The 27,707-nt window shown below is 42.4% G+C and overlaps 2 protein-coding genes across 9 annotated transcripts in view; one reads left to right on the forward strand and one right to left on the reverse strand.

Moving 5' to 3' along the window:
- Nucleotides 1-13,360, forward strand: part of LOC125989355 (potassium voltage-gated channel subfamily KQT member 2) — a 27,705-nt gene extending 14,345 nt beyond the window's left edge. Inside the window, exons 11-17 of one of the 5 annotated variants that reach the window (XM_049755618.2) lie at nt 4,610-4,815; nt 5,451-5,468; nt 6,140-6,245; nt 6,463-6,594; nt 7,277-7,345; nt 8,966-9,059; nt 9,130-13,360. In XM_049755618.2, the coding sequence (XP_049611575.1) occupies nt 4,610-4,815; nt 5,451-5,468; nt 6,140-6,245; nt 6,463-6,594; nt 7,277-7,345; nt 8,966-9,059; nt 9,130-9,951 (1,447 nt within the window). In that variant the 3' untranslated portion in view covers nt 9,952-13,360. Of the gene's footprint in view, nt 1-4,314; nt 4,569-4,609; nt 4,816-5,450; nt 5,469-6,139; nt 6,246-6,462; nt 6,595-7,276; nt 7,346-8,965; nt 9,060-9,129 lie in introns of those variants that run through there. The other 4 variants (XM_049755612.2, XM_049755614.2, XR_007488659.1 and 1 more) reach the window with 4 other exon arrangements.
- Nucleotides 12,649-27,707, reverse strand: part of slco4a1 (solute carrier organic anion transporter family, member 4A1) — a 15,511-nt gene continuing 452 nt past the window's right edge. The window contains exons 1-13 of one of the 4 annotated variants that reach the window (XM_049755621.2): nt 25,254-26,137; nt 23,772-23,807; nt 20,072-21,136; nt 19,719-19,809; nt 19,096-19,217; nt 17,309-17,420; nt 16,376-16,530; nt 16,013-16,277; nt 15,608-15,773; nt 15,286-15,464; nt 15,078-15,142; nt 14,515-14,663; nt 12,649-14,435 (exon numbers count right to left, since the gene is read on the reverse strand). In XM_049755621.2, the coding sequence (XP_049611578.1) occupies nt 14,265-14,435; nt 14,515-14,663; nt 15,078-15,142; nt 15,286-15,464; nt 15,608-15,773; nt 16,013-16,277; nt 16,376-16,530; nt 17,309-17,420; nt 19,096-19,217; nt 19,719-19,809; nt 20,072-20,894 (2,298 nt within the window). In that variant the 5' untranslated portion in view covers nt 20,895-21,136; nt 23,772-23,807; nt 25,254-26,137 and the 3' untranslated portion in view covers nt 12,649-14,264. Of the gene's footprint in view, nt 14,436-14,514; nt 14,664-15,077; nt 15,143-15,285; nt 15,465-15,607; nt 15,774-16,012; nt 16,278-16,375; nt 16,531-17,308; nt 17,421-19,095; nt 19,218-19,718; nt 19,810-20,071; nt 21,137-23,771; nt 25,196-25,253; nt 26,138-27,707 lie in introns of those variants that run through there. The other 3 variants (XM_049755619.2, XM_049755622.2, XM_049755620.2) reach the window with 3 other exon arrangements.

Raw genomic sequence — 27,707 nt, forward strand, 5'->3', positions numbered from 1 at the left:
CTTTGTTTTTGTCTCTTCTACTGCTCCAGTAATGAGAATGCACACAAAGACAGACTTTGTGGTTGCTGTCCGAGAACTTTTAGGTATAGTTCTTCCACAAATATTACCCACTGCACTGCAAGTTTGTGTGTCACCTCCCGCACTTCCGTTCTAATCCCGCCGTGAACATGTTTTTTTTTGTAGGTGTGATGAATTTGGGTCACGTGAAAATAGTCGGTTCTGTTTGATGGAAGTTTTTCATATTTTAAATTCTAATTGCGCCACTGGTTCCACAAATTAGTGCTGCAGTGAAAAAAAAGCTAGGCAGCGTTTTAATTGTAAATAAAATACCTCAGTTATTGAATACATAAAAATAAATGTTAAATTTCTCATAATTGACTGCTAATCTATTGTTTAAGATATCGTGAGTTTTTTTTCTTTTGTTTATCCTTTCACTGTGGGGCAGTGGAAACATATCCATAATCACAAGTGGCAGGTTTTTAAATCATCTTCAACTCTATATTTTTATAAAAAAAAAAAAAAAATGTGTACTATATATGTACATGCTATGTTATATAGAAGCATATTTTTTTTTCAAATAGTAAGAAGCATATCAGGAAGCAATATCAAGAAATAATCATTCCATCCATCCATCCATCCATCTTCTTCCGCTTATCCGGGGTCGGGTCGCGGGGGCAACAGCTTCAGGAGGGACTCCCAGACTTCCCTCTCCCCAGCCACTTCATCCAGCTCATCCCGGGGGATCCCAAGGCGTTCCCAGGCCAGCTGAGAGACATAGTCTCTCCAGCGCGTCCTGGGTCGTCCCCGGGGTCTCCTACCGGTGGGACATGCCCGGAACACCTCCCCAGGGAGGCGTCCAGGAGGCATCCTGATAAGATGCCCGAGCCACCTCATCTGGCTCCTCTCAACGTGGAGGAGTAGCGACTCTACTCCGAGTCTCTCCCGGATGACCGAGCTTCTCACCCTATCTCTAAGGGAGAGCCCGGACATCCTGCGGAGAAAACTCATTTCGGCCGCTTGTATCCGAGATCTCGTTCTTTCGGTCACGCCCCATAGCTCGTGACCATAGGTGAGGGTAGGAGCGTAAATCGACCGGTAAATTGAGAGCTTTGCCTTTTGGCTCAGCTCTCTCTTCACCACAACGGACCGGTACAGGGTCCGCATTACTGCCGACGCTGCACCGATCCGCCTGTCGATCTCACGCTCCATCCTCCCCTCACTCGTGAACAAGACTCCAAGATACTTGAACTCCTCCACTTGGGGCAGGATCTCATCCCCGATCCGGAGAGGGCATTCCACCCTTTTCCGATCGAGGACCATGGACTCGGATTTGGAGGTGCTGACCCTCATCCCGACCGCTTCGCACTCGGCTGCGAACCGTTCCAGCGAGAGCTGGAGATCACGGCCTGAAGAAGCCAACAGCACCACGTCATCTGCAAAAAGCAGAGACGCGATGCTGAGGTCCCCAAACCGGACCCCCTCAACGCCTCGGCTGCGCCTAGAAATTCTGTCCATAAAAATTATGAACAGAATCGGTGACAAAGGGCAGCCTTGGCGGAGTCCAACCCTCACTGGGAACGAATCCGACTTACTGCCGGAAATGCGGACCAGACTCTGGCATCGGTGATACAGGGACCGAACCGCCCTTATAAGTTGGCTCGGCACCCCGTACTCCCGAAGCACCCTCCACAGAACCTCCCGAGGGACACGGTCGAACGCCTTCTCCAAGTCCACAAAACACATGTGGACTGGTTGGGCAAACTCCCATGCACCCTCGAGGATCCTGCCGAGGGTGTAGAGCTGGTCCACTGTTCCACGGCCAGGACGAAAGCCACACTGCTCCTCCTGAATCCGAGGTTCGACCTCCCGACGGACCCTCCTCTCCAGCACCCCTGAATAGACCTTACCAGGGAGGCTGAGGAGTGTGATTCCCCTGTAATTGGAACACACCCTCCGGTCCCCCTTCTTAAAGAGGGGAACCACCACCCCAGTCTGCCAATCCAGAGGCACTGTCCCCGATGTCCACGCAACGTTGTAGAGGTGTGTCAGCCATGACAGCCCCACAACATCCAGAGCCTTTAAGAACTCTGGGCGGATCTCATCCACCCCCGGGGCCTTGCCACCGAGGAGTTTTTTAACTACCTCAGTGACTTCGACCCCAGAGATTGGAGAATCCGCCTCAGAGTCTCTAGGCCCTGCTTCCTCAATGGAAGGCGTGTAGGTGGAATTGAGGAGGTCTTCGAAGTATTCTCCCCACCGACTCACGACGTCCCGAGTCGAGGTCAGCAGCACGCCATCCCCACTATAAACAGTGTTGACGTTGCACTGCTTCCCCCTCCTGAGACGCCGGATGGTGGACCAGAATTTCCTCGAAGCCGTCCGAAAGTCATTCTCCATGGCCTCACCGAACTCCTCCCACGCCCGGGTTTTTGCCTCAGCAACCGCCGAAGCCGCGTTCCGCTTGGCCATCCGGTACCCGTCAGCTGCCTCCGGAGTCCCGCAGGCCAAAACGGCCCGATAGGACTCCTTCTTCAGCTTGACGGCATCCCTTACCGCCGGTGTCCACCAGCGGGTTCGGGGGTTGCCGCCACGACAGGCACCAACGACCTTACGGCCACAGCTCCGGTCGGCCGCCTCAACAATGGAGGCGCGGAACATGGTCCACTCAGACTCAATGTCCCCCGCCTCCCCCGGGACGTGGGAAAAACTCTGCCGGAGGTGGGAGTTGAAGCTCTTCCTGACAGGAGATTCTGCCAGACGTTCCCAGCAGACCCTCACAGAGCGTTTGGGTCTGCCAGGTCGGACCGGCATCTTCCCCCACCATCGGAGCCAACCCACCACCAGGTGGTGATCAGTTGACAGCTCCGCCCCTCTCTTTACCCGAGTGTCCAAAACATGCGGCCGCAAATCCGATGACACGACTACAAAGTCGATCATCGAACTGCGGCCTAGGGTGTCCTGGTGCCAAGTGCACACATGGACACCCTTATGTTTGAACATGGTGTTCATTATTGAAAATCCGTGTCGAGCACAGAAGTCCAACAATAGAACACCGCTCGGGTTCAGATCAGGGGGGCCGTTCCTCCCAATCACGCCCTTCCAGGTCTCACTGTCATTGCCCACGTGAGCATTGAAGTCACCCAGTAGAACGATAGAGTCCCCAGAAGGAGCGCTCTCCAGCACTTCCTCCAGGGACCCCAAGAAGGGTGGGTACTCTGAGCTGCTGTTTGGTGCATAGACACAAACAACAGTCAGGACCCGTCCCCCCACCCGAAGGCGGAGGGAGGCTACCCTCTCGTTCACCGGGGTGAACCCCAATGTGCAGGCGCCCAGCCGGGGGGCAATAAGTATACCCACACCTGCTCGACGCCTCTCACCGTGGGCAACTCCAGAGTGGAAGAGAGTCCAGCCCCTCTCGAGAGGGCTTGTACCGGAACCCAAACTGTGTGTGGAGGCTAGTCCGACTATATCTAGTCGGAATCTTTCTGCCTCGCACACCAGCTCGGGCTCCTTTCCAGCCAGAGAGGTGACATTCCATGTCCCAAGAGCCAGCTTCTGCAGCCGGGGATCAGACCGCCAAGGTCCCCGCCTTTGGCTGCCGCCCAGCTCACATTGCACCCGACCCCTTCGGCCCCTCCCACAGGTGGTGAGCCCATGGGAAGGGGGACCCACGTTTCCATTTCGGGCTATGCCCGGCCGGGCCCCATGGGCGAAGGCCCGGCCACCAGACGCTCGCCTTCGAGCCCCGCCTCCAGGCCTGGCTCCAGAGGGAGGCCCCGGTGACCCGCGTCCGGGCGAGGGAAAACTAAGTCCATTTATATTACTCATCATAAGGGGCTTGTGATAATAATCATTCCAACTGCGCATAAAAATACGCCTCATTTTCTTCAACTCAGGACGAATAATAAACGGAACTATGCCACACATTGCCTGCACAGTAGACATGGCATCTGTAAAGTTGACAGTGCTGGGGAGTTCTAAGAGCAAGTGCAGCATGGAGCAAAAGCTGCTTGTATTTCAACAGTGACCCAAAAAGAATCAGTTATTGCAAAGGGATTGTTTTATTTTGCAGCATTTCTGTGTTATCTGAAAAGAAACCATACAAAGAAACATATTACTGCTCTATCAAAGCGAATGTATTTAATATTCATTTGAATTGTTTCTGTAATTAAAGCATTTTCTTTGCTTGCTGCTTTTTTGCCACTGCTGACTATCTTCTGACTGATTGTTTTTGTTTTCTTGTTCTCACAAAGGACATTGAATATGATCCTTTATTTGTTTATTGCATGATTTGTGTTGTCCTTTTGCACATAGGCAGAGACACCACCGCTCATCTTTTTGAGATGGCACTTTGCTTCCCATGCATGCTTGCTTGTAGCTTCCTGCTGCTTGCCTGCTCTGCTGAATGCCCCACTGTGTTCCTATAAGGACATGGATTCCACTGCTGTGGGTTCCCATGAGGTAAGTGTCACACCAGTGTGATACTTTTAACATTTAAACAAGCAAGAAGATAAGGACACGTATATTGTTATGCTTCACAAAATGTTACTTAACCTACTGATGCCATGCAGTTATTTTCACAAAGGCTGACTATTTCTTGTCTTCCTAGTCGGAAGGCGAGCCTGAAGGACAAGATGTTCCCCAGTCCTTCCAAGCCCCCATTGGCCAAAGGGAAAGACCAGTCTCCTGGACCAGAAGATGGTGCTGAGATGAGCCCTGGCAAGGTCGCCAAGAGCTGGAGCTTTACGGAGAAGAACCGAGGACCCAAGCATTCCTTCAGAGTCCGAGGCAGCGCCTCACGACAAAACTCAGAGGGTAAAGCATCTCAATATACACGTTCATTCAGAAAGGTCTTAGACTGTATCTTTAGAAATCTCCAAGACCTCTAACAATGATGTCACAGAAGGATAAAGAATACAGTGTTGGGGAAGTTATGAATGCAGATCATCCCACTCAAGTCATTTCACTTCACAACAAGCAAAAGATTGCCACCCCAGTCGAAGTGTACTTTAAACAAACTACATGTCGCGCATTTCAAACAACCACATAACTTTGCGTTGGGAAAGTTAATAAATGTCCAATGAAAAATGCCTTAGACTGGCTAACGAAAAGCATCAGAGTCACGGTGTCTAACACTTTAAGCAACAAATATTTGAACACAAAAGGTGGAGCAACAATCGTAAACAGGTAATATAACAATACACGCAGGTTCTATATCTTCTATGAAGAACGACTCATAAAACTGCTAAGGAGTTGAGACTACTACTTCAGGTCTGCCTCCAGGTGGCAATGACACACACACCATAAGTAGCAACACAAGGTCAATTGAATTGAAGCAAGCAATTTTTCAGGTTTAATAGCTAGTTTAGTAACATTTGTCTGTTACTGCCGTTCTGACTAGAATCCATAATGAATTGTTTTCCATGTCTTTCCTTTCTCTCTCCTTGCAGCAATTGAAGGTTTAATAAGTAAGGCAATGGGATATTTTTGGTTGGTTTATCGGGGGGGACAGTCGTCAAGACAAGCTTCATCTATTTGAAACACATGCATGCTGAAATCTGCTGAGATTTTTTTTCACTTGACATGAACCCCTTTTCTATTTTTCTTTTTACCCCTGTATTTTGGGATCTATAGCCATCACTAAATTTGCCGGGATAAGTGAACAAATTGCCACTGATGGTAGATTAGTAAATTAATTGTGGGTTCAAGTCAAGTGGTGTCAGGATAAAAGGGAAAATGCCCCCAAAAGTGCCCAAGTCGCCATTTTGCATGAAGAGTCCTCACTTTACTAGCATCCGTCAACAGCGATCGACTCTAGAGACCTTTGCCTTACTGCCACAAAATCCATCAAAACACCATCTGGCTCAACTGAATTGAATCAATACTCAGCATAATTTCAGAGTACTTGTCAAAGGTTTCAACAAAGCTTCACATCATCTGTACTCTCCTTTGATTCTGCACTGATTTTATTCTGTTTCACAAAGCCAACAAATGTTGCTCACAAACGTGCTATTGATTACTTTGCATATTTTCTCTGTCAAAGACAAAAGCAACAGCTATGCTTTGCTTCTTCTCTTGACACAGGTCATGGGAGGGCCAATGTCATCTTTCTGAAAGTGTCCTTCTCTTTCTTCTGTAGAGGCCAGCTTTCCAGGAGAGGACATTGGCGACGACAAGAGTTGTCACTGTGAGTTTCTTGCTCAGGAATTGCCACCAGGGTTAAGGGTTGCAATACGAGCAATGTGGTAAGAGCTCACATTTACTCTGAGTCTCTACTACTATGTTATCGTCACGTTCAGTTTTCATCTGGGGAAGTTTTGGCATGCACCTGCACAAAAATATTTAAAAGAAATCTCTCATTGGATGGACGGATTTCTTTATATTACGATTTTTCTGCACACGGCAGTACGGATAGAACAAAGACGCGGTATGTTGAAGCATGAAATATGTGTCTTCCCACAGCATTATGACTTTCATGGTGTCAAAAAGAAGATTCAAGGAGAGCCTACGACCATATGACGTCATGGATGTGATCGAACAGTATTCTGCAGGTCACTTGGATATGCTGACCCGCATCAAGAACTTGCAGTCCAGGCAAGCACATGTTTTATTCTCTAGAGCAAACCTGATAATCCTCTCATTATACAGGCTGAATGTCCCCTTGAAGAATTATGCACAAAAGCATCACTCGGGTTGTGCTATGTAGAGTACGAAATGTTGACTCTTCTCGTTAAAACAGCAGTGAATATCTTTCCGAAGTGATGATGATGCTTTTGTTTGTTTGCTGTACACACACATGTGCGCATAAGCCATACTGCCTGTTTCAGACATGTGTTGTATTCACTTCTTGACATCAATCACATGTAAAACAAATCCAATCTGCTAATTTTAATCTCAGATTGCAACATTGTTTGCAGTCATGTTTCTGTCCACTCAAGATCTTCCATGAGCAGTACATTCAGTATATTCCGAAAAGAAAACACAAACCGTCACTGTCGGGTAGAATCCTCTTATTCCCAGATAATCTATATTATTGGTCAATTAACAAATTATTGACCAATTTTGAGTGTTAAAAATGGCTTGGTTAATTTCGGTTACCTGAAAAGTGTTGGTTTTAGAGATGCGAGGATTCCGCCCAATGCCAGCGATGCACTTTCATGCAGACTTGACTCACTGTATGTCATTTTGTGTACGGAATATATTGAAAGCGAAGATTAATTTCCCACATGGCTTCATTTCTGGATTGCGCTCATATCGTCTCTGTGTGCCTTGCCAGGATAGATATGATTGTTGGGACCCCTCCCCCATCAACACCTCGCCATAAGAAGTCCACTGAAAGTCCTAGGTTAGGTCAATAGACTTGTACATCCAGAGTGACCATTTTGCAAGCATTGTCCTCAATTTTGAAACTGCTACATTAGTTAACTGATATTATTAGTTTGGACAGAAAGACCCCTTTTAGAGTTCAAGCCACTCTTGTTTCATTCTGATAGAGAATGCATAGTAACACTTAAGATAAATGTGTACGAAAATCAAAGCAATCTCCAATCATGTGACTGTGGCTTCACTCAGGGGGGGTTTCTTTGCTTGTTCTCAAACTGGAGAGACAGAAAAAAAGCCCCCTGTCAGGGTTCAATGTTAACGACGCATGAAATCACAAATACGTATGCAAGAACCTGTTCTCACATTCATTTTGTATGACATTGTACAAATTGTCAGAATGGTTTGATTTTAGGGATTACGTAAAAAGTATATTTTTAATCCTTTCAAAAGAGTACTAACTCAGTTGCCAACTAAACTTAAGTTTTTAATAACGATAATATATACTCAGAGGTTTTATCGCTAAATTGTAATCTTTTTTTTTTTTTTTTTTTACTCGATACCCTACAAAATTATTGTGAGAACATGTTGCATGCATCGTGCTGCATTTTGGGCCAGGGCCCTCTTTTCTCACTCAGCACTAACCAACCAGGGACTGGTAAACTTTGAACTCTACATGTCATGCATGTATGTACATCTCAAATCAACACATCACTCTTCTGGAAATGCTCACTTCATCTTCACATACAGTGGAACCTCAAAGGGCCAGCGATTTGTTCGACATTGCAAAGCATAAATTATTAATATTCAGAAACTTTATCATCAAAGGAGACCAGTGCGCTAGCACCATCAACGACTATTTATAATGTCATGAATTGATAGAATTTTACCCAACTATCATCACCCTAAGGTCAACTAAACAATCTCATGTCCAACAACCCTTACTACCCCTAATCATCAGCAAATCTTTATCAACTCTAGCGCTATTGTTTAGGTCACATTTTAGCGTTCATAATGGTGACACAAGTTTGAGGGAGACATTAGTCTAATGCACTTTTGATATTTGAATCTGTTCACACCCCTTCTCAGGTTACTCAATCGCAGTAAGTTCAGTTCCATCATCACCGATTCCCATCACACACAAAACATTTCAGAAAAAAAAGCAAAGCCCCCTTGTGGTGAATGAATCTTTTTTAGCATTAGTATGAATTGTGCGACTAAAGGGGGATCTGAATTTAGAGGTTCCACTGTAGTTCAGTTATTTGTCATCAGTTTATTCATCATCAGCATGACAACATCAAATTAAATGCTGTTTTCATACATTTACCATGTAAAAGTAAGTCACAATTTTGTCTCTTTCTAAGGTTGTCTTTGTGGAGTTTTCGTTATACAAACATGAACAAATAGTCACTCAACACCATACATTTTTTTGGCTAACTTGAAGTTTAACAACCACTGTTACTGTCCAATAAAAAAATCCCAAATTTAGAAAAAAATCACCAAATTTGGACATATGTTAGACAGCACTACGAGATGATCTTATGGAATTCTCAAAGACCAGAAAACCCACAAATTACCAATTACTTTACTGTATGCAGGACTGTAAAGTATTTGTAACCTCAGATCTGACGTTTTCCAATGCTAGAGTTGACCAAATAGTGGGTAAAGGTTCAAAAGGTGAGGCAGAGTCTTCAGAGGACCCAAGCATGATGGGACGTCTGGTCAAAGTTGAGAAACAGGTGAGGACGGCAGCTCCGGTTGGAGCCTTCGAAGCTTCTCCTGATGTGTGTGCTTTGCTTCTGCCTGCAGGTGGTCTGCATGGACAAAAAGCTGGATTTTCTGGTCCATGTGTATATTCAACGCATGGGCATTTCTCGCTCTGAGACGGAGGCCTTTTTTAACTCCAAAGAACACTATCCAGCACCGCCTTACCACAGCCCTGTGGAGAACAAGGGGAAGGAGGAAATGGTGAAAGAAGAACGAGAGATGAAGGACTTCTTGTGCAATGATGGGTCTTTAGAGCAGAAAGAGCCTTTATCGGATGTGCGTGTGTCGGGATCAGTGGGTTCCCCGACTGTTAGTCACAGTCGCCCTTCTACCTCGTGGCAGCATCAGCTGCAGCACCCCGTCAGCCAGCCGGCCTGGAACAGCAGCGTGGCCAATACCCCTTCGCCCGTCTGTGGCAACGATTCCCCCCGACTGTTCCGCCTTCCCCCTCCGCCCGCTCCGCTCCATGACCGTTCCAGCCAAGAAAGCGGCTCTCTCAGCAGGAAACGACACCGGAGGCAGAGGCGGCGCCCGCAGCACGCCACCAACGCTGGTAGCGACACGTCCCTCTCCATTCCGTCTGTGGACCACGAGGAGCTGGAGCGCTCCTTCAGTGGCTTCAGCATCTCTCAGGCCAAGGAGGATTTTTTCGGGGCGTCCTTCGTTCTGGGCTCCGGTGGCGACGGAAGAGGAGAGTCTATAGCAGGGACTGAAGCCGGAGTCCCACCTCCACTCTGTGCCAAGGTGAGGCCATTCCTCGCGGAGGGCGAATCCGACACAGACTCGGACCTCTATGCCCCCTCCCCCCTGTCCTTCACTGGAGAGGCCTCCTGTGGGGAGAGAGGGTGGCCCGGACTCAAGTAGCGCTGCTCACCTCTGCCCTGCTTGGCAAAGACGCCAAAATGGTCACGTGACCCAGAAGCAAATATTGCTCATAATTTTGACCTGGTGATTTACAACTGAACATGAACAAAATATGCACTCGGAACGAACACTATTTTTGTCTGGGATGTACCGTAACACAACAAGGAATGTTTTAATACAGACGTGCAAAACTCATTTTTGACAGAGGCCATATCGTAGTTATGGTTTCCCTTGAAGGGCCTCTTCTACTATCACATATACACAACAAATTCATGAACGAGTAGTTTTGAAATCAGAAGCCTGTCAAAAGAATGTTTGTCCTACTACTTTTCAATTTATTTTAAAAGGAAAGTTGGTAGTGAAAAATGCTTGCAATATCGTAATGTTATTAAAAGACAAGTTTGTTCTACTACTTTTTAGTTTATTTTAAAAGGCAAGTTGGTAGCGAAAAATGCTTGCAATATCGCAATGTTATTAAAAGTAAAAAAGACAATTTGCAATTTTTGGTACTTTAGCAAGAAACATGAAGTCGACGCACATGATTTGTCTTGGCGGGCCACATGAAAGGAAGGGAGGGCCAGATCTGCCCCCCAGCCTTGAGTTTAACACCTGTTTAATACGTTGCATAAATAGAACAAATAATGACTGTGTTCATTTGTAATATTTATTTCTATTTGCGTTAAACCTTAAAGGTATAGGGTCTTCCACGCTTAAAAGGAATGAGGTGTACTGACTGTATCTAGTTCTCTACTCAAGGGTAAATTGATGAGTGGTATTATTTTGCCCATCATTTCTTGTAATTACACATACTGTAGAAAGAAAAGTTGTTAGTGCATCAGGAAAGAATTCATATCACAACTTTGTTCACAATGTGGTGTGTTTCAGCCTTATTTCATTGTGTACATTTTCACTTTTAATCAAACCCTGACACTTATTCAACACCCCACATAAACAGATGGTAGCAAGGAAGAACAGAATGCAATTCAAGACAAACATCAGATTTAAAAAAGAAAGAGGAGGAGGATTAGAGGAACATATATTTTCATTTTTCATTCATTTTCCTAACTTCACTTCCCCCCCAAAAAATGGTATGGTCTGTCATGTTCAGGATCAAGAAAGTAGTTTACTGTTAAAATACGGCTGGACAAATGAAAGCAAATCACTTTTGATGACAGGAGAACAATAACAAAATGTAACAATCCATCCATCCATTTTCCTTCCTGTGTAATGTGATTAGTTTCTTGGGCATGCTAGATCTTCAACTGACTTTGTCCAAGACCCAGATTACACATTGGACTGGTCGGTGGCCAACTGCAGGGTGCTTACAACCATTCTTAAATTTGTACCTGTGTACAAATAAGAGTCCACACCTTCCTCCCACATTAAAAAATAAACAAAATATGTCCTTTTATTAAATGTTTTGTTACTTTCCAAAAAGCAAACATGAAAGATGATAATGTGATTAGTATGCGCCATTATGTGAATGGAATAGTGGTTTGATTAAGTCAGCAAATTTAGAGACATTAGCTAAAATTCGCAGGTTGCAGATCATTACTCAGCCTGCATTTCCCCCAAGAGAAGCTCCCCCGGTTATTTAACCATTCTGAAGCCCCTGCATGGCATGTCAATGGTTGATTTCAGGTCTCCTTTCTTCTTTTCGGATTGAAAAAGGCAAAAAAAAAAAATCATTTTGCCTTCCATGCACCAATTAGGTAAGCTGCTGATATGTTTCCTCTGTACCAAATGAGAATATGCAATAAAATGCAGCTGACTTATTTCAGATTTAAAGGTTCCAAAATAACTGACATCTTAAAGTCAATTTCCAATGTGGGCTATTGTTGCAAATAAAAAAAAAGCATCCACGGTAGCACTAAAAGCATGAGATGGAAGTGGACAAAGCATGTTCAGACCTCATTCGCAACAAAGCAGCTCAACTCCACACTTAACAAAGTAACATGAACATAACAGGATCACATTCTGTAACATTTAGATTTATCTCACAGGATTCACAATCCATATTTTGCAAAAAAAAAAAAAAGAAACCACCTCACTGGCATGTTTGCTACTCGCCAAAGAAGTGTCTCTAAATACCTTCATGTAATCGTACCTTCATCTTCAAGAATAAATTTTTTTCTACATGTGCAAAAATGGTTGCCTCTTCTTTAGATTGATGGAATATATCTGAGTCTGAGAGCTTCATTTCTGAGGGAGACCTTACAGCACTTAGTTTTTAGCGGTTAATAAACCATGAAGCTAATTTCTGATGTACACCACTAAGCCATTGGTGGGACGTGAGGTCCAGTTAAGCCTTCTCTCACAAGCACTAACAGAGCTACTCTACCAATTTGTTCCAAATATTTGATTATTTCAGTCTACTTTCACAGTTCTGTAGCGTTCCTCTTGGCAGCACTATGTTCATGAGGATCCTGGCAATAAAGATGGATTTATTGTCCAGTCTGTAACTAATTAGATTGAAAATGCACCTTACCTGTGTTTGGCATTTTCTTTAGTTGAATGGATTGTCTTGTTAATATGTCAGATGATTGTTTAAAGTTTGGTCCACTGACATTATAAAATAAAATGTTGCTTGCAAAAAACCCCCACAACCATCAAATTCCATTTTGATTATCCTGAGAATGACATTTATCCAAACCTGCAAAATGTATCGAACTTAAAAAAATAAAGAAAAACAGGCAATTTTATCTGAAGCTTTAATTATAAAACACTTAACATCTTTTGAAACAGTGCATAAAAATACATTCACTCAGCTTAGCTTCCTTAAAAGAACATTTTGTACAAATAAAACAAAAAACAAAAACTTTACACTGTAAGTACACTGGCAACATACAATAATAGGAAGTCCACCCATAACAACAGGAGACATCATCTTTTGTCAACAACAGTTAGAGGGGGATGAAAGCAGTATACATTGGAACATTAAACATTGATGGTGAAACAATAAATGCGGTAATCCAATACAGTTCATCATCTATTTGCATATCTTACAAGGGTAAAGCAGCTTTGGCACATTTGTAGTCACATTTTGATTGCAGTTAAGTAACTCCATTACAATTTTCCTTTTTTCTTTTTAAATGTTCGATTAAAGTGCAGGTACTTATGTGTAGGGCATCAAGGGGAACCTAATGAGCCGTTACCTCTTCAATCTGCTCAGCGGGGCAACTCAAATAAAAATAAAAAATAAAAAATAAACCAACAGTGGTTTACGACAGGAAAAAAAAAAAAATTGCCTCCACAAGTTCAAATAGATATATCAAGAATACAAATGTGCTTTTCCTTTCTGATTGTATGTTTGAACTGTTGTGGTTGCCAACTTTGCCAAATGGAAGATTACTTAAAAAGTGACCAAAAAAAAAAGGATTTGGAAGACAACGTAAAGGCATGGCTTTTTTTGCGAGGGGCAATTACGGGGAGTGTGTGAACAGTATCATCTGGCAAAGTATGTTATGCAAATCTAACCAAACATCTTTTAGATTCGAGTTACCTCAACCATCATGTCAACTTTCAAAGTCAACGTGGTTCTTTACCATGTACATTGTGAGCTTTAATCTTAGCTGCTTCTGATACTAACCATTGCGATCATCAACAAACAAGCAGACTTTTGAGTTTTGCTACCGATTCCACCATTATTCTGAAAATACAGTAGAACCTTCAATTACGTGGCCTTGTTTGTGACTTGAAACAGTCGTAAATTGTGGCCAACTGAAATGAATGAAAAAGCGATTCATCTGTCCAAGTGTTATTAAATGCACAACATAGCTCTCTCCATCTGCTCATCCATGCCAAGGCTGTTCATATACAGAAAAGTGTACACAAGTAGAGGTCGTTTGTCTGTGAAATCTTTGAGTATAACTTGAATTGTTTGTAAAAACGGACATTGGTAACTCAACGTTCAAATTCTGTTGCGCACAAACTAAATCCTCATTCGTCCAACCACTTCCTAGGATTGGTTGTCGGCCCAAATTCATTGAATAGAAGTCGTTCACACCAAAACACAGTTTTGTAGTGGCACCAAAACACAATTTCTTAGTGGAAATGTGGTGGAAAACATTTGGTATCGCAAAGGACTTCTATTCTCTTCTGCGCATTCATGCACTCCTCATGCTTTATATCAAACTTTCTTTGCCTTTAACTTGTTATTTAAAGATGATGTATGTCTGTGGAACTGATAACGAGGAACAGAGAGAGAAGTTTCTCTTCAGTGTTGGGGAACAATAACCTCCCTATGGCTGAATGTATCAAAGAAGAAGCACCGGCCACTTAAACCAAGACTCCGCAGATGAGAGTCGCCGGTGTCACAACCTGGTATGTGGATTGACGATGACACCGCCTGCAGGAAGCTCTTTCACGTGAAAGTCGCTCTTGTTGCAAATTTCATGGTCACTGTTTTCCCGGCTGCTCTGAGGTGATTCTGGAGGAGCCTTGTACAAGATGCTGGCCAGCAAGAAGAAGATTGTCCCCAAAACCTGAAAGAAACAGTGACATCGACTAAGTTCTCGACTCTAGTTCAGTATAAATCAAGAACACCGCTGAGTAAGCATTTACCTTATAAATGACCCCAGCAAGGAGCATGTATCGGCTCATGGCTGAGTTCTGATAGAGGTAGCAGGAGCCCTGCTCTCCACACTGATCTTGCCACAGTAAGCAGGAAATGTCAATCATGGAGCCAAATCCGATAGGTCCAGGAATACCCCCTGTGAGGAAAGGCAAGTGACAGGTTGACATGGTGAGAGTCAAATCAGGTTTAAACCAACCCTATATGTGGAAACTGAACCTTAAAAAAGCAGGCAGCTTCCAAATGACTGAGCTGGTACACTGATTTGTATTAAGGAGTCGTCATGATTACCTCGGATGACCACCTCTCATATTGTGTTTGTGCTACATTCAGCACTGATAGTATTTTCAGGTGCTGTGCTTTGACATAATAGGCAATGATTGGATTCTAAAGTAGAGCATTCAGGACGTGCAATGATTGCATTCTAACGCCATTAAAGCAGGTTGATCATTGCCACGACCTTGACCGAAAAGTAAATCATACTTGGGGAACTGCAGGGAAGACTTGCTATAAATCTCAACGACTCAAACCTGAAAACATCCATGAATCTTACCTAATGTGCGCACCACAATCCACTGGATGCCGAGCCCGAAGGATCTCTGACTGTCTGGCACACACCTAAAACGGCACAATAGTTAGAAATATTATCACACACTCGATATCACGTTGCAAGTATGAAAACATGGCCAATTAATGACTCAAGACAGCACTTTATGACAACATCGACAGTTTCCTTGTAAAAAATGCAAAATGTGACTTACCTGAGTGTGGCAGTGAGTGCTGGGATGCTGCAGAGGAAGGTGAAGAAGATGATGATGAAAAAGAATGAGAGGAAGGTTGGCATGTGTTGGCATCTGCTGCCACACTTTCCTGCCATAGCGAATCCATTCTGGCCCAAAGAGGCATTAGCCACAACCACACAGCTACATCCGGAGTACACCTAAGGCACATGCCACAGGATGCGAAATGACACACTGGTCACCTCTTCATTATCTTTAATTTTTCTATCCATCCAGCTCATCTTTGTGACTGAACAGAGACAGAGTGGTTTGAATAAAGCTTTGAAAAAAAAAAAACACCAACCTTTTTGCCCATGGAGTCCTCTGTGTGGTTGACGGAGGTGCAGCCAGCATGGCAGGGCGAGTAATACATGATGTTATCAGCACCGCAGACGGGGTTGTACAACTCCCAGGCACAGCTACAACCTTCATTGCAGCTCACTGTCAAGCTCTCTGTTACAGAAGAGCTGCTGAAGGAATTAACCGGCAGCCAGAATGGAACACAAAGAAAGTTAGTTGGTGCTTCCATTTCTCCTAAACTACAGTATATGGTAAAAGAAAAAATATTTGAATGGAGAACCAAAACAGGATTACTTTGACAACTTCATTTAGACTGGCACATGTACATATATAGAATCTAAAACTACTTTGATCTGGATCTAACATCAGGGAGAATGATCCAACAGTTCCTATACATCTACAAGTTTACCTATTTCTTGGACCCAGATGACTAGGTAGAACATTGAGCTGTTTGAACTGGTCCTTGGGGCTCTTGACAGCAGACTGGTATGGCGTGGTGATTCCGGCCAATGGCACATCGGGGCAGTAGATGAGAAAGATGAAGATGGCGATCAGACTGGCCGTAGCGCAGAGCATGCAAATACGAATGATGCCTCGGCAGCGGAGCTTCAGTTTTTTTACGATATAGCCTCCCAGGAACGTGCCCCCTCCTCCCGCGGGTACCACCATGTAGCCTGGAAAATATGAGCAAAGGAGGAAAAAGGATTCACTTTCATAGAATGAATGCTAGTTTGAATATATTGCTTAACAGCGTAATATGTTCGTCACTCACCAAACCATGTGGAAGCTTCAGATGCACTGAGGTTAAACTGAGCCTCTAAGAATTTTGGACCAAATGTAGACATGCCAGCAATGAGGGTGGCCTCCGTCGCACCAGCCAAGCATAAAAACAAGAAAGGGGGATTCTTTAAGAGGAGCAGCACAGATCTGGAAAACAGGGAAAATATTTTATATTGAATATATGTATTAAGGATACAACAGTACATGGCAAAATATTGAACTGTTCAATATGCCCAAATGATTTTGGTTTAAAGATAGGGTTAAAGTTTCAAACTATAGCGTTAGGGTTTCAAAGTAGGGTTTCCAATTGAAGTTAAGAATTTCTGACTAAGGTTGGGTTAGGGTAAGGGGTTAAGGTCCTGAGTTAGGGTTAGGGTTTAAATTGTCAAAATTATTATTAACTAAGGTAATCCCAGAAGCAAAATTCAGCAATAATTTGATAGAAAAAGTTTTTCTCTACGCACAAAAAGGTGTCCCGAAACCATACCAAAAACCGAGGTGCAAAAACTGAGGTTCGGACCGTCCCTGTACCCCTTCCCTCGTATGTCTGCATTAGGAATGTTTGATGCCGCTTTATTTTTTTTCAGCCTGATACCGTACAACTACTCAACTCTTGTGTACCAAAATCAAGTATCCGATACCACTAGTACTTTTGATACATAACATTTTGTATGTTCTTTCATCTATTAGTTTAAGATACACATTTACTAGTTGAAGACACTAGAATACAAATACCAATAGTATTTATATTCTAGGGTCAGTAAGGGGATAACAGGGTTACTCGCATAGTGAGAATAGAAAATATTCTGGGTTCATTTCTTTGGATTTTTTTTTGTCCTGATTTTCACCGAAAAGTTAAGCAACTTGTTCACATGTAAATATGAACATTCCCAGAATCTGTAACCTAGAGCCACATTTAACTTACTTTGGCATGTCTTTGACTGATTTTCCAAACTGAGGGTCTGAAGCTGTGGTGTGACTGCCGTCTTTGAGCTGGTGGGCCTCAGACACCCGCATGGCCTTGTGCTCCTGAGAGCCTGGAAGAACCAAATTCAATGATGATGTCACATGAGATAACAAAAATCTAGCTCAAGAAGAAGATTATTTGAAACCAAGTAGTTAGCAATTACTATTCAATTTCAATACATTTGTCATTTGTCTCAACAATATGCTACCGTAATTGCCGGACTATTAAGGCGCACCGGATTATAAACCGCACCAGCTAAAATTCAGGGATATTTCTTTTTTTTTCTTACATAAGCCGCACCGGACTATAAGTCGCACGTGCACACGAGTTTTTTACAAAGAAAGACAGTACATAGAAAGCCTTAACGTTTTAATAACATACTTCAACATGTCTTTCTAAACATTGCCTGTGACGCAGCAGTAGTACCGCAGCAACGCGGAAGTGTGCACGCGAGTTATTAGCAAAGAAAGACTGGACACAAAGTTTTTTTAAAGCTTTAATAACATACCTTAACATTTCTTTCCAAACACTGCCTGTGACACGGCAGTAATACCGCAGCAACACGGAAGTAACACAGCAAAGTCACCGAGACGCGGCGGTAACACAGCAGCAACACAGCAGCAACACGGTAGCACAGCACTAACAGGGCTGGTTAAAAAAAAAAACATACCGTAAAAGTAAAAAAAGAGCCGTCTTCATCTTCCTCCTGGGCACTGAAACCATCGAAGTCTTCCTCCTTAGTGTCCGATTGGAATAGCGTTAGATATCCTTCGCCTCACACTTTCTCAGTTTCTCTTTCGTCGTCGCTTTTATGCATTTCTTCGAGTGTGATGAGGGTCTATTCATGCACGAAGCGCTAAATTACATTAAACTAGCGAGCGCGAGCGACACGTACGTATATCTTAAAAGCGGCATCATATGCATTTCTTTTGTCCCCCATAATGACGGTTTGTGTATAAAAGCTTCCTTTCAGTAATGTCCGTCTTGATCTCGTTCTGTCTCTTCTTTGTGTGAGTGCGAGTGTGTACGTGATGCGCGAGACGATCAAAACACAAACTAGCACGTTTTCTTCGGCGCATTATCTCTTCTTCGTCTGTCTCGCTCTTGCTTCCTGCTAGAGCGCCCCCTGGAGACTGGAGGCCGTAAAAATCCATAAGTACGCTCCAGAGTAGACACAACATAATGTCATCAACATCGACATTCATTACAACTTGTTTTTGGTGAGCAAAATGTCAGAATAATTGAATTTAAATGCTGATTGATTGGGTTTTAATACAATGCAGATGGTCTAAACAGCGCCACTGCTTTGTGTAATCTCTTGAGTCACATGGCAGAGTAAGAGAAAGGGTTTAGAGCACAGGTGTCAAACTCAAGGCCCGCCACATCATTCTGTGTGGCCCACGAAGACAAATTGTGCATCAAATTCGTGTGTCATTACTAGAATTGCAAATTGTCTTCACTTTTAATAATATCTTTTTTTCAAATATTTGACCAGTTTTTACTCGTCTGATTTGAAACCGAGTTATTTGTCAGTTTGTTTTGTAGCTTTTACTGTATATAATAGTGTTAAGAGTAAAAGTGATCAAGCCATCACAAAAATCACGAAAAAAATCTTATATAAGCCGCACCTGACTATAAGCCGCAGGGTCCAAAATTTTGGAAAAACGTTGCGGCTTATAGTCCGGAAATTACGGTACTTGCATGTTTACTGTAATTAATACGTGTGTAAATGTATTCAGTAGTACCTGGCAGCTGTCTTGGGTAGCCCAGGATGGGGAACGCCACCAAGAGAGCTGCTGCTCCTCCTAGTAGGAAGCCAATCCACCAAGCACCAACCCACAGAGGGTTCTCTGGAGTCATGTCTGTCCTGTTGCCACACATACACAAATTACAGTAAGTATTTCTTTCGAAAAGATGATTTTGCATTTTTAGCAAGCAACACAAAGAGTCATGATGCAAACCCGAACCTCAGAAACTTTAGGCCGACTTGCTAACCACTAGTCCAGTCATTCTCAATCTTTTTACCTCGTAGCACTCATGACCAATATCAAAATGGTGGTATTGTAGGCCTAAGTGCTAAAGTGAGATGCGTTTTATTCCAAAAAATGATATTTAGTATCATAAAAATATGCAGAGTCAGAACATTACAATACGCTTAATTACAGCAAAAAAAAGCTCATTCAAATCAAATGTATTGCAATAAACATGAAAATTGTACCAAAATAAAAGTCAACTAACTCTTTCAATAACACACACACACACACACACACACACACACACACACACACACACACACACACACACACACACACACACACACACACACACACACACACACACACACACACACACACACAATCAGACTCACGTAAGGTTGATCTCAGTGTAAATGTTGAGGAAGTAACCCCCGAGTAGATAACCTGCTGCTGGACCCACAATTGCTGCAGTATAAAAGATCCCTGGGGACAAAAAGTGAAAGCATGGGTGTGTCACTTCAGGTACTTTCTCCTCTGTGATTTACGTGTCATTTTTCTCCAAGTTTCTTGTTCAAAAATGGATCAGGTATCATAAAGCAGGTAACATTACAGTTTTGGTATCGGCATCATGCAAGTTGCGATTTTGATATGGTAACTAAAACAGTCAATATTATAGAATACAGACTACATTTTCGAACCATCTTGTGCTGTAAATGTTTTGAATGAATCCCAAAATGTGACTCACCAGTGTAAACAGGCCCGTAATTTGACTTGACATTTTCATCCAGATACGTGACTCCCAGCGTGTAAAGGGGTGTCGCGCCCACACCGTGGAGAAATTGTCCCAGCATGAACACAAAGCGATAGCTGGATAATCCGCCTCCCTCTTGGTACTGGCAAGAGCTGGTCCGGTTGGCAGAGCACATTCCACTTTGGTTGGACAGGCTGACCTGGTAAGGTGGTGTGGTGAAGTGAGGCAAGGCGAAGACGAGAGAACCCAGAGCCATGAGAAGCACCCCCCAACCGAGCCAGCGAGGCTTGTGGCCCGTCCCGCCAAAGTAGCTGACAAAGGCCAAGCAAATACATGCTGCTATGTCGTAGGTGCTGGCAATGAGGCCCGCCTGGTAGCTTTGTAGGTCGAAGCGTCTCTCGATGGTTGTCACTACTGTGTTGATGAAGCCATTGATAATCATCCCCTGGAGGAAAGAGGCCACGCACAGGAAAAACAACACCCAACGGGGAGTGTTGAAGACTTGGATAGCTTTGGGCGTCAGAGCCCCCCAGCCGCAAAGCTGATCCGAGTCTATGGCGGATTGATTTAATCTAATCTGTGACTGTGCGCAAAGGGACGTTTGCGCCTCATAAATCGGTCCCGGAAAGCTTGAAACTCCAGTGAGAATACATGGTTGAACCGGACCATCGATGCGTCTAGGTTCCGAGTCTGTGACGTTGTCTCTGTGAGAGTCCCCAGGGCTGGGGGTGTCCAGAGAGGGACCCCTGCTCAGTGGGAGGCTACGAAGGTCAAGGAGCTCCTGCCTGGAGCTGAAGGAGGCATCAGCATTGACCATTGCGGGTCTTGGGCTGCAGATGGGGTAGGAATGTGAAAACTACTTGGAGAGGGCAATGTAAGCTACTTGTAAAACAGCTTAAGGCAGCAGGCCAAATTGAAGTGTTCCAAGGTCTTAATCCAGCTGGGTCTCTGCAATTAAAAAATAGTAATTTCTTGTGTACTGTATTCCATGCATCCACCCTGCTTAGTGCTTCTTAAGGCTGCTCTGGTGCTTTATAAGGCAACATGTCTTGTGGTCCCCTACAGAGAAAAGATCACAGATGGAGGATGTCAGTTTTCCACTTAAATGGTACGACAGGAAAACACATCAGTCTGAAAAGTAGACCTGCTGACAAAGAACAAATTTTATTTTCTTCTAGGCATGTGACTGTTGGGCATGGTATGGTGACAAATTATTTTGGAGGACACTATGGGCAGCAAGAAAATTGAGTTGCAGAAAAGCAGAAGCTAAGGAGTTGCAGTTGAGGAAACAGCTTGTGTATTTGTACATTCCTATATTGATGCAATGATGTGTATTTGTACATTCCTATATTGATGCAATGATTTACCTCGTTGACTTATGAGACATTCTTGAAAAGCCGACTGGCCAAATACCGTATTTTTTGGAATATAAGCCGCTAATTATTGCACAAGCGTTGAACCCTACGGTGTATTCAGTTCAGTGCAGCTTATCTATGCATTTGTACATATTCTCTTATATATAAATATTAAACACCTGCGGTTTATAGTACAGTGTGCCTTATATATGAACAAAACAGGATTTTCCCCTAATTTCAGTTGATTTGGTTTATCGGTTGTAGTTTATAGTCCAGAAATTACAATAGTAACTCATAGAACTTGTTGATGGTAGCACCTGCTTTTGCCGGTTAAAATATTAGGATCAAAATTACTTCAGCAGCGACTCTGGACTTGTGCTAGGCCCTTAACGTGGATCTCAAGCTCCGCCTGTCGAGACCCCACGGCAGCGGCTGTTGCCCTCCGTGAGAGGCGGCCTAACATATCTTGCCTAGCATCTTAACACTGGGGCAGATCCGGACCCAAAGTTAGAATTGGATGTCTAATGTCAACATTGATGCAACAAATTAAACTGGAAGTAACACAAATTCTAACATTTCCCTCATTTTTACTCCGCTTGTACATATCTGTTCATATCTGGTTATACTGACACTATGTTGCATATTTCTAACCCTATATTTACAATTAGTATTCTAGTACCGCCTGCAAATATTTGTTCTACTGCACCTTATTGTAAATAATTAGATAGTTTCTGTACTCGTCCCTCATGTATATTATCCCGCATAGTATAACTTACCTCATATTTACCTGATTGCACACTACCTTCTGCTCAGTATTACTTTTTACTCTGCACTTTACTGCTTTTTGCACTTCTGGTTGGATGTCAAAGTTCTTTTCGCTGTACTGTACTTGTGCTGTACATTGACAATAAATTTGAATCGAATCTAATCTAATCTCACAAACAGTTTATACAGTACATGCATAACACAAAGCATTTGCTTATATTAGATACATTTTCCTTATTTGCCCCTCAAATGCATCCATATTTGTCAGATATATTTTTTTTTTATTTTTTTTTTTTTAAAAGCAAAATAACCCTTGTCTAGCCCATCATTCAGTGTTCTATAGTTTTAAGTAACTGCTGCATTCTTGATGTTCTAAAAAATAAAGCCCTCATGAAAAATAAACATTATATAGTGCTGGTGAAAAAATGTCATGGTAAAATTCACAAAGAGTAAAATATTCAAGAAATTAAAGAACAGAGAAGTTCATATTATTTTATCCACAAATAACTCTGGTTAGATATTTCTTTTTTTAAGCAGAATCGATATTAAAGAATGAGAAATGGACTGATAACTGGAACCGAAACCGGACTCGTGCAAATGTAAACGATGCCCAACCTGAATCAAGAGTTAATGTGACGCTTTAGTCACATGAAACCATCGCCACAATATTACATGACAGTACAAAAAGACTTTTCCAAACGTTTGTATTAGGTAAAAAACTAACCAGAATGATAAAAGGGACCATAGCATGCTTTGAAGTTGTTCAGAGACACTTTTGAAAATCAAAATGGGGGCTATAGCAAAACATTGTAATACAAAAGAGAAATACTCTTCCAATGAAACACAGTAGAACATTACCACAAGGATGTGAAGGAATGTACACGTGTCGTAATAAAAATATGACTGAGTAAATGTTTACAAGAGTCAACAATTTCTAGGGAAATTTTGCTTTGTTACCAGATACCGCATGACTTTTGATAGTTATATTGAAGTAACAATGAAACCCTTTTCTCTCTGTTGAAATAAAAAAAAATCTGGGGCCTCTACATGATACTTTGTTTTGCTCCTACAAAAGTAATATGTGACAATGCATTTTATTATTTTTTAAACAGCAGTCTTTACATGTCCATGGATAAAAGAAATGCTCCAAAAGGAGGCTAACTGTCGTGTCTACTGCTTGCCCTATTTAGGGGTTGAGAAGAGCTGGAGCCTATCCGAGCTGATTTTAAGCCAACAGGCTGACTCTGGTCACCAGTTCCATCACAGGGTGCACAGAGAGACCATAGCCATGCATTCCCATTTTACACCATCACAAATTGGAACTGAGCCCAAGCTGCTTGCATGCTGAGCCTCAACAGCACACCATCAGTGATGGCAAGATACACGTGAGCGTTATTTAACACACACAATTAAGCCAAACTGTATAGGCCGAGTTGTTAACTTCAAAGAGTATTCTTATGATTCAAAGTTATGCATAATGTTTTCAGTAAATATATAAAAATGATTGTTTTGAGTGTCCTGAAAAACACCAACACATTGATTATGATAAAATATTGTGTCTTACAGCCCCTTACCTTTACATGTCACTCTCAAAAGGTCTTGAATAGGGTCTGGTAAAATAGAACAGAAAGGATGAAAGTGAAACAAGTTCTAAGAGCATGGCAAACTGAGAAAGCCTCTTATTGGGGAGTGCAGAGGACACACCCACGGGGAGGGCCGTGCTCACTCTGATGCTATATAATCCATCCCACGATAAAAATATATTGCTGGTACTGCTCTGAAGGCCCAACGTGATTCAATCCACCACTATACATTGACTCGTCCATTTTCTGTGCTGCTCTTGCTCACTAAGGTCACAGGTGATCTGGAGCCTATCCCAGCTAACTTTGGGCAAAATGCAGGCGACACTGTGAACTGTTCACCAGTCAGCATTCTACCATTCATACTGTCACTGAGTGGAAACTGAAACCAGGCCAATGTACACCTACACCATCAGTGACTAAAGTTGAAACATTCACATCGTTTTCATTTGCTTTAGTTCCTCAGGGGGTCTTCCCTGCTCTGTGGTGACACAAAGGTTTCCGAAGAAGCAAGGAAATGCTCTGAGGTTATGCTTTTCAGGAGAGCAGTAAATTCAGTCAGGCTCCATTCACAGTACTGTACGTCTAAACATTCACATTGGATTTCATTTTATTTTTAAAATGTGCTGTTGATGGACAGAGCGGAGGATCCCATTAAATAAAGACACGCTCATGTCATTTGTAGTTTAGTCACCAAAAATGTGTTTCCACTATTTTCATTTATGATTGTTTCATCTTTTTTTGCATCTCAAATCAACCTCGATGAACCAGCCAAATTTTACAAGTCCCGTAAATCTTGAGTCTAAAAAGAGCATAGATTTCAAGGTTGAGGCAGACTCATACAGCCCAATAATGTCTGTAAATGTAAACATGTTGCTTTATCAAACCATCAGGTTCTTACACTGCTTATCTTCTCGAGCGTTACGGCATGAGGTACAGTCCATCCTATTAGATAAAACTTAAGACTACACCCCACAGTAGACTGGTCGCCAGTCATTCACGAGGTATTTATAGAGAGCCCCTTAGCCCAACTATTCAGACTCAAAACTGTCACAGAGAGAGCGGAAACTGAGGCTGAGTGAACCACTGTGCCGTTGTCACTGACTGAAAGTTGCTTTCTATTTATCTCAAATTGTTGGCAGGTATTAAGATATCAATAGCATCATGTTTAGCGTTTCCTTAATCCATTGAGGCTTTTTTTCTTTTCTTAATGTGATGTTACCCTATGACACTGTATATTTGGTTATATTAACTACAATATCAGGAGACCAAAATAGATACATTGTGTTGATGCTGAAATGTTACTTTCCGTTTGAGTGGTGTGTGTGGTCAGTTTTGATATGAGTGCTATGCAATAACGGTGACTTTCTTTCTTAGTTTCCTATTCTGAGTCACTTCCGTATGTAGGCTGAAGAAAACCACCCTAAAAGTTTTTTCCATAGAAAGTAAGAATAAAAAATAAGCAGAATACTGTACCTTGATTTTGAACATGGGGCGCTACTCTTAATTTGTGTCTCACTGCCAGACTTTTTTTTAATGTATTTATATACAGTGCTTTGTTCCAGTTGTGGTCGTTAATAAAATGAGTTGTTCTATCTGACTTTGTTGTTTGTGGTTTTTACTCTTTAGTCAATTAAAGGCTTTGTTCTCTTTGTTCTTGCACTTCCTAGTCCACTTCACAAACACATCAAACAACTACTTTGACAAAGGAATGGCATTCCCCCCTGTAATTACATAGTTTAGATATTTATTCTGTTTTTTCATGCAGATATTATCGCTCATGAAATGCATGTAAAATTTGTCTGCTCTTCACTATTTGGTCTTTGTTGTCACGATTCGTCCCCTGTTGCTTTATTATGTCTGTTACCATGGTTTCTGTTCGCGTTGCCCCTCCCCTCCTGTGTCACCTCAATCCATGTAACCACAGTCACCTGCCTCTTGTTACCTGTTTTGTATTTAAGTCCTGTCTGCCCATCACACCCGTCGGATCATTGATGTCGTCACGTCTGTTGTCGTCATGTCTTGATGTTGTCACGTCTGTAGTCTTCTTGTCTCACGTACCGGTCAGTCAGTCCAGTTATTATTTTGTTAAGTTGATTCAGTTTGCCGTTTTGAGTTGGCTCAATAAACCCTGGTCCAAGCTGCATTTGGTCGCCCTGCTCCATCCGTTCCATGACATTTGTCTACTTTGTGTTGTCATACTAAAGTCATGTGTTGTTTGTTGCCATGCTCCCCCCCAAGTAATGAGTACTTGCATTTGTATTATGTTATGTTACTCTTTGAGAACCAACATTCTCACTTAAGATGGAAAAGCTGCCGAGTATTAAATAATCCTCTCTGACCCTTCAGGCACATCTGATTAGTAGTCAGATGTTACGTAATCTTACACTGAGCTCAAATCAGTCCAGAGTATTTCCGATACTTTGTTTTATAACATTTTATATAGCAAAAAAACATTAGGATCTTATTACAAAAGATACTTCACTGTGTGTCAAGGAATGCATTTGTGACCTGACTTTGACAACCTTTAAAATGACAATTTAAAGTGTTTTACTGCTTTTTTTGTGACGGTCTTAATATCAACTATTGACTAAACACTTGTCGAACAGCGTCAATTGCTTTCAACACAAAACTGTTGAGTGTAGTGTGAAACATCACACCATGCTTGTCCCATTGGTTACAGCTCAGAAACTATCCTTAAAGGCGAAATATCGGTGGGAAGTCTTTGCCCCTGCATTGCACCTCCTCAGTGCGGTTAAAATTGAACAGCAATGGGCATTGTGAAAGGAGTGCATGTCAGTTGACACCTCATCTGTTTCTTCTGTAAATTGGGTCACACAATCATTCAAATTAAGCTGCATTCATTCTGATAACATTGCTTGAGACATTTTTGCAGTGGTTCTTTTCAGTTCGTGCCAACTATAAAGATACTTAGCTCTCCAAGTAAAATGACCAATATTAAAATACAGTAGTGTGGAAGGGGCTAAATGTTCATCCAAAATGAGATGGTAAAATGATTATACTTGTATTGCCTTAAAGTATATTTAGGCTGCTGTATAGTTCAGCAGTTTGTATTTACCTAAATATACTATAACAATTTTAAAATGTGTTTAATTAAAATTGTATTTCCCATGCATTACGTTACGTTGTTTAAAATATATTAAACTATAAAGCAAAATACAGTTGAAACATATTTGGAGCGAGTCTGCCATGTACCACTAGAGGGAGCCCAATTTTTTCAGAACCATTGTTCTACAGTTGATCTATTTTCCTTCTCTCCTTCCTGTTGACTGCTGATGCTATCAGTGTGAGAGCACACAATACAATGGAGCAGTTTGATGTGCACATGTTGAAGTGGAGCAACATTTTTAGGCACACTACTTAACCTTTGATCAATTAAAGCTTGGACTAGAACCCCCATTTCTCCTAAATAATTCCCTCTTCCACAATTGTATGCTTCCAACTTTATAAGAACCATCTGGGAATGGCTCTTTTATGTTCTCCAATACACATAGCAATTTCAAAATGTGCATAGTTTTATGAGTTTGTTGTGGAAGAACAAACTCGATCATTACATACATTTGGGATCGACCAGAAGAGAGATTGGGACAGAGCCTGCAGAGCCCCTGATGACATCTGTCACCTCATAATTGGTCGATCTTGATCTGTCTATCTATCTTTCCATCATGCATCCATTGATTAATTTATCCAGATAATAATGAACTTGCTCTGAGGTGATATGCACATCCTAACAATCGTCATTATGAACCGAAATTGTGTGCACTGATGAAACAGGTGAAGTAAACAAGATCATCTGGGTCTGGGTGCACCTCTCCCCCCCTGCAAGGAGGGAACCACCCTCGGGTCTGCTGCCATGCGGTGACAAATATAACATGAATAAAACCACGCAATGATGGTTATTCTGCCCCG

Source organism: Syngnathus scovelli, chromosome 2 (assembly GCF_024217435.2).
Source record: "Syngnathus scovelli strain Florida chromosome 2, RoL_Ssco_1.2, whole genome shotgun sequence".
Lineage (NCBI taxonomy): Eukaryota > Metazoa > Chordata > Actinopteri > Syngnathiformes > Syngnathidae > Syngnathus > Syngnathus scovelli.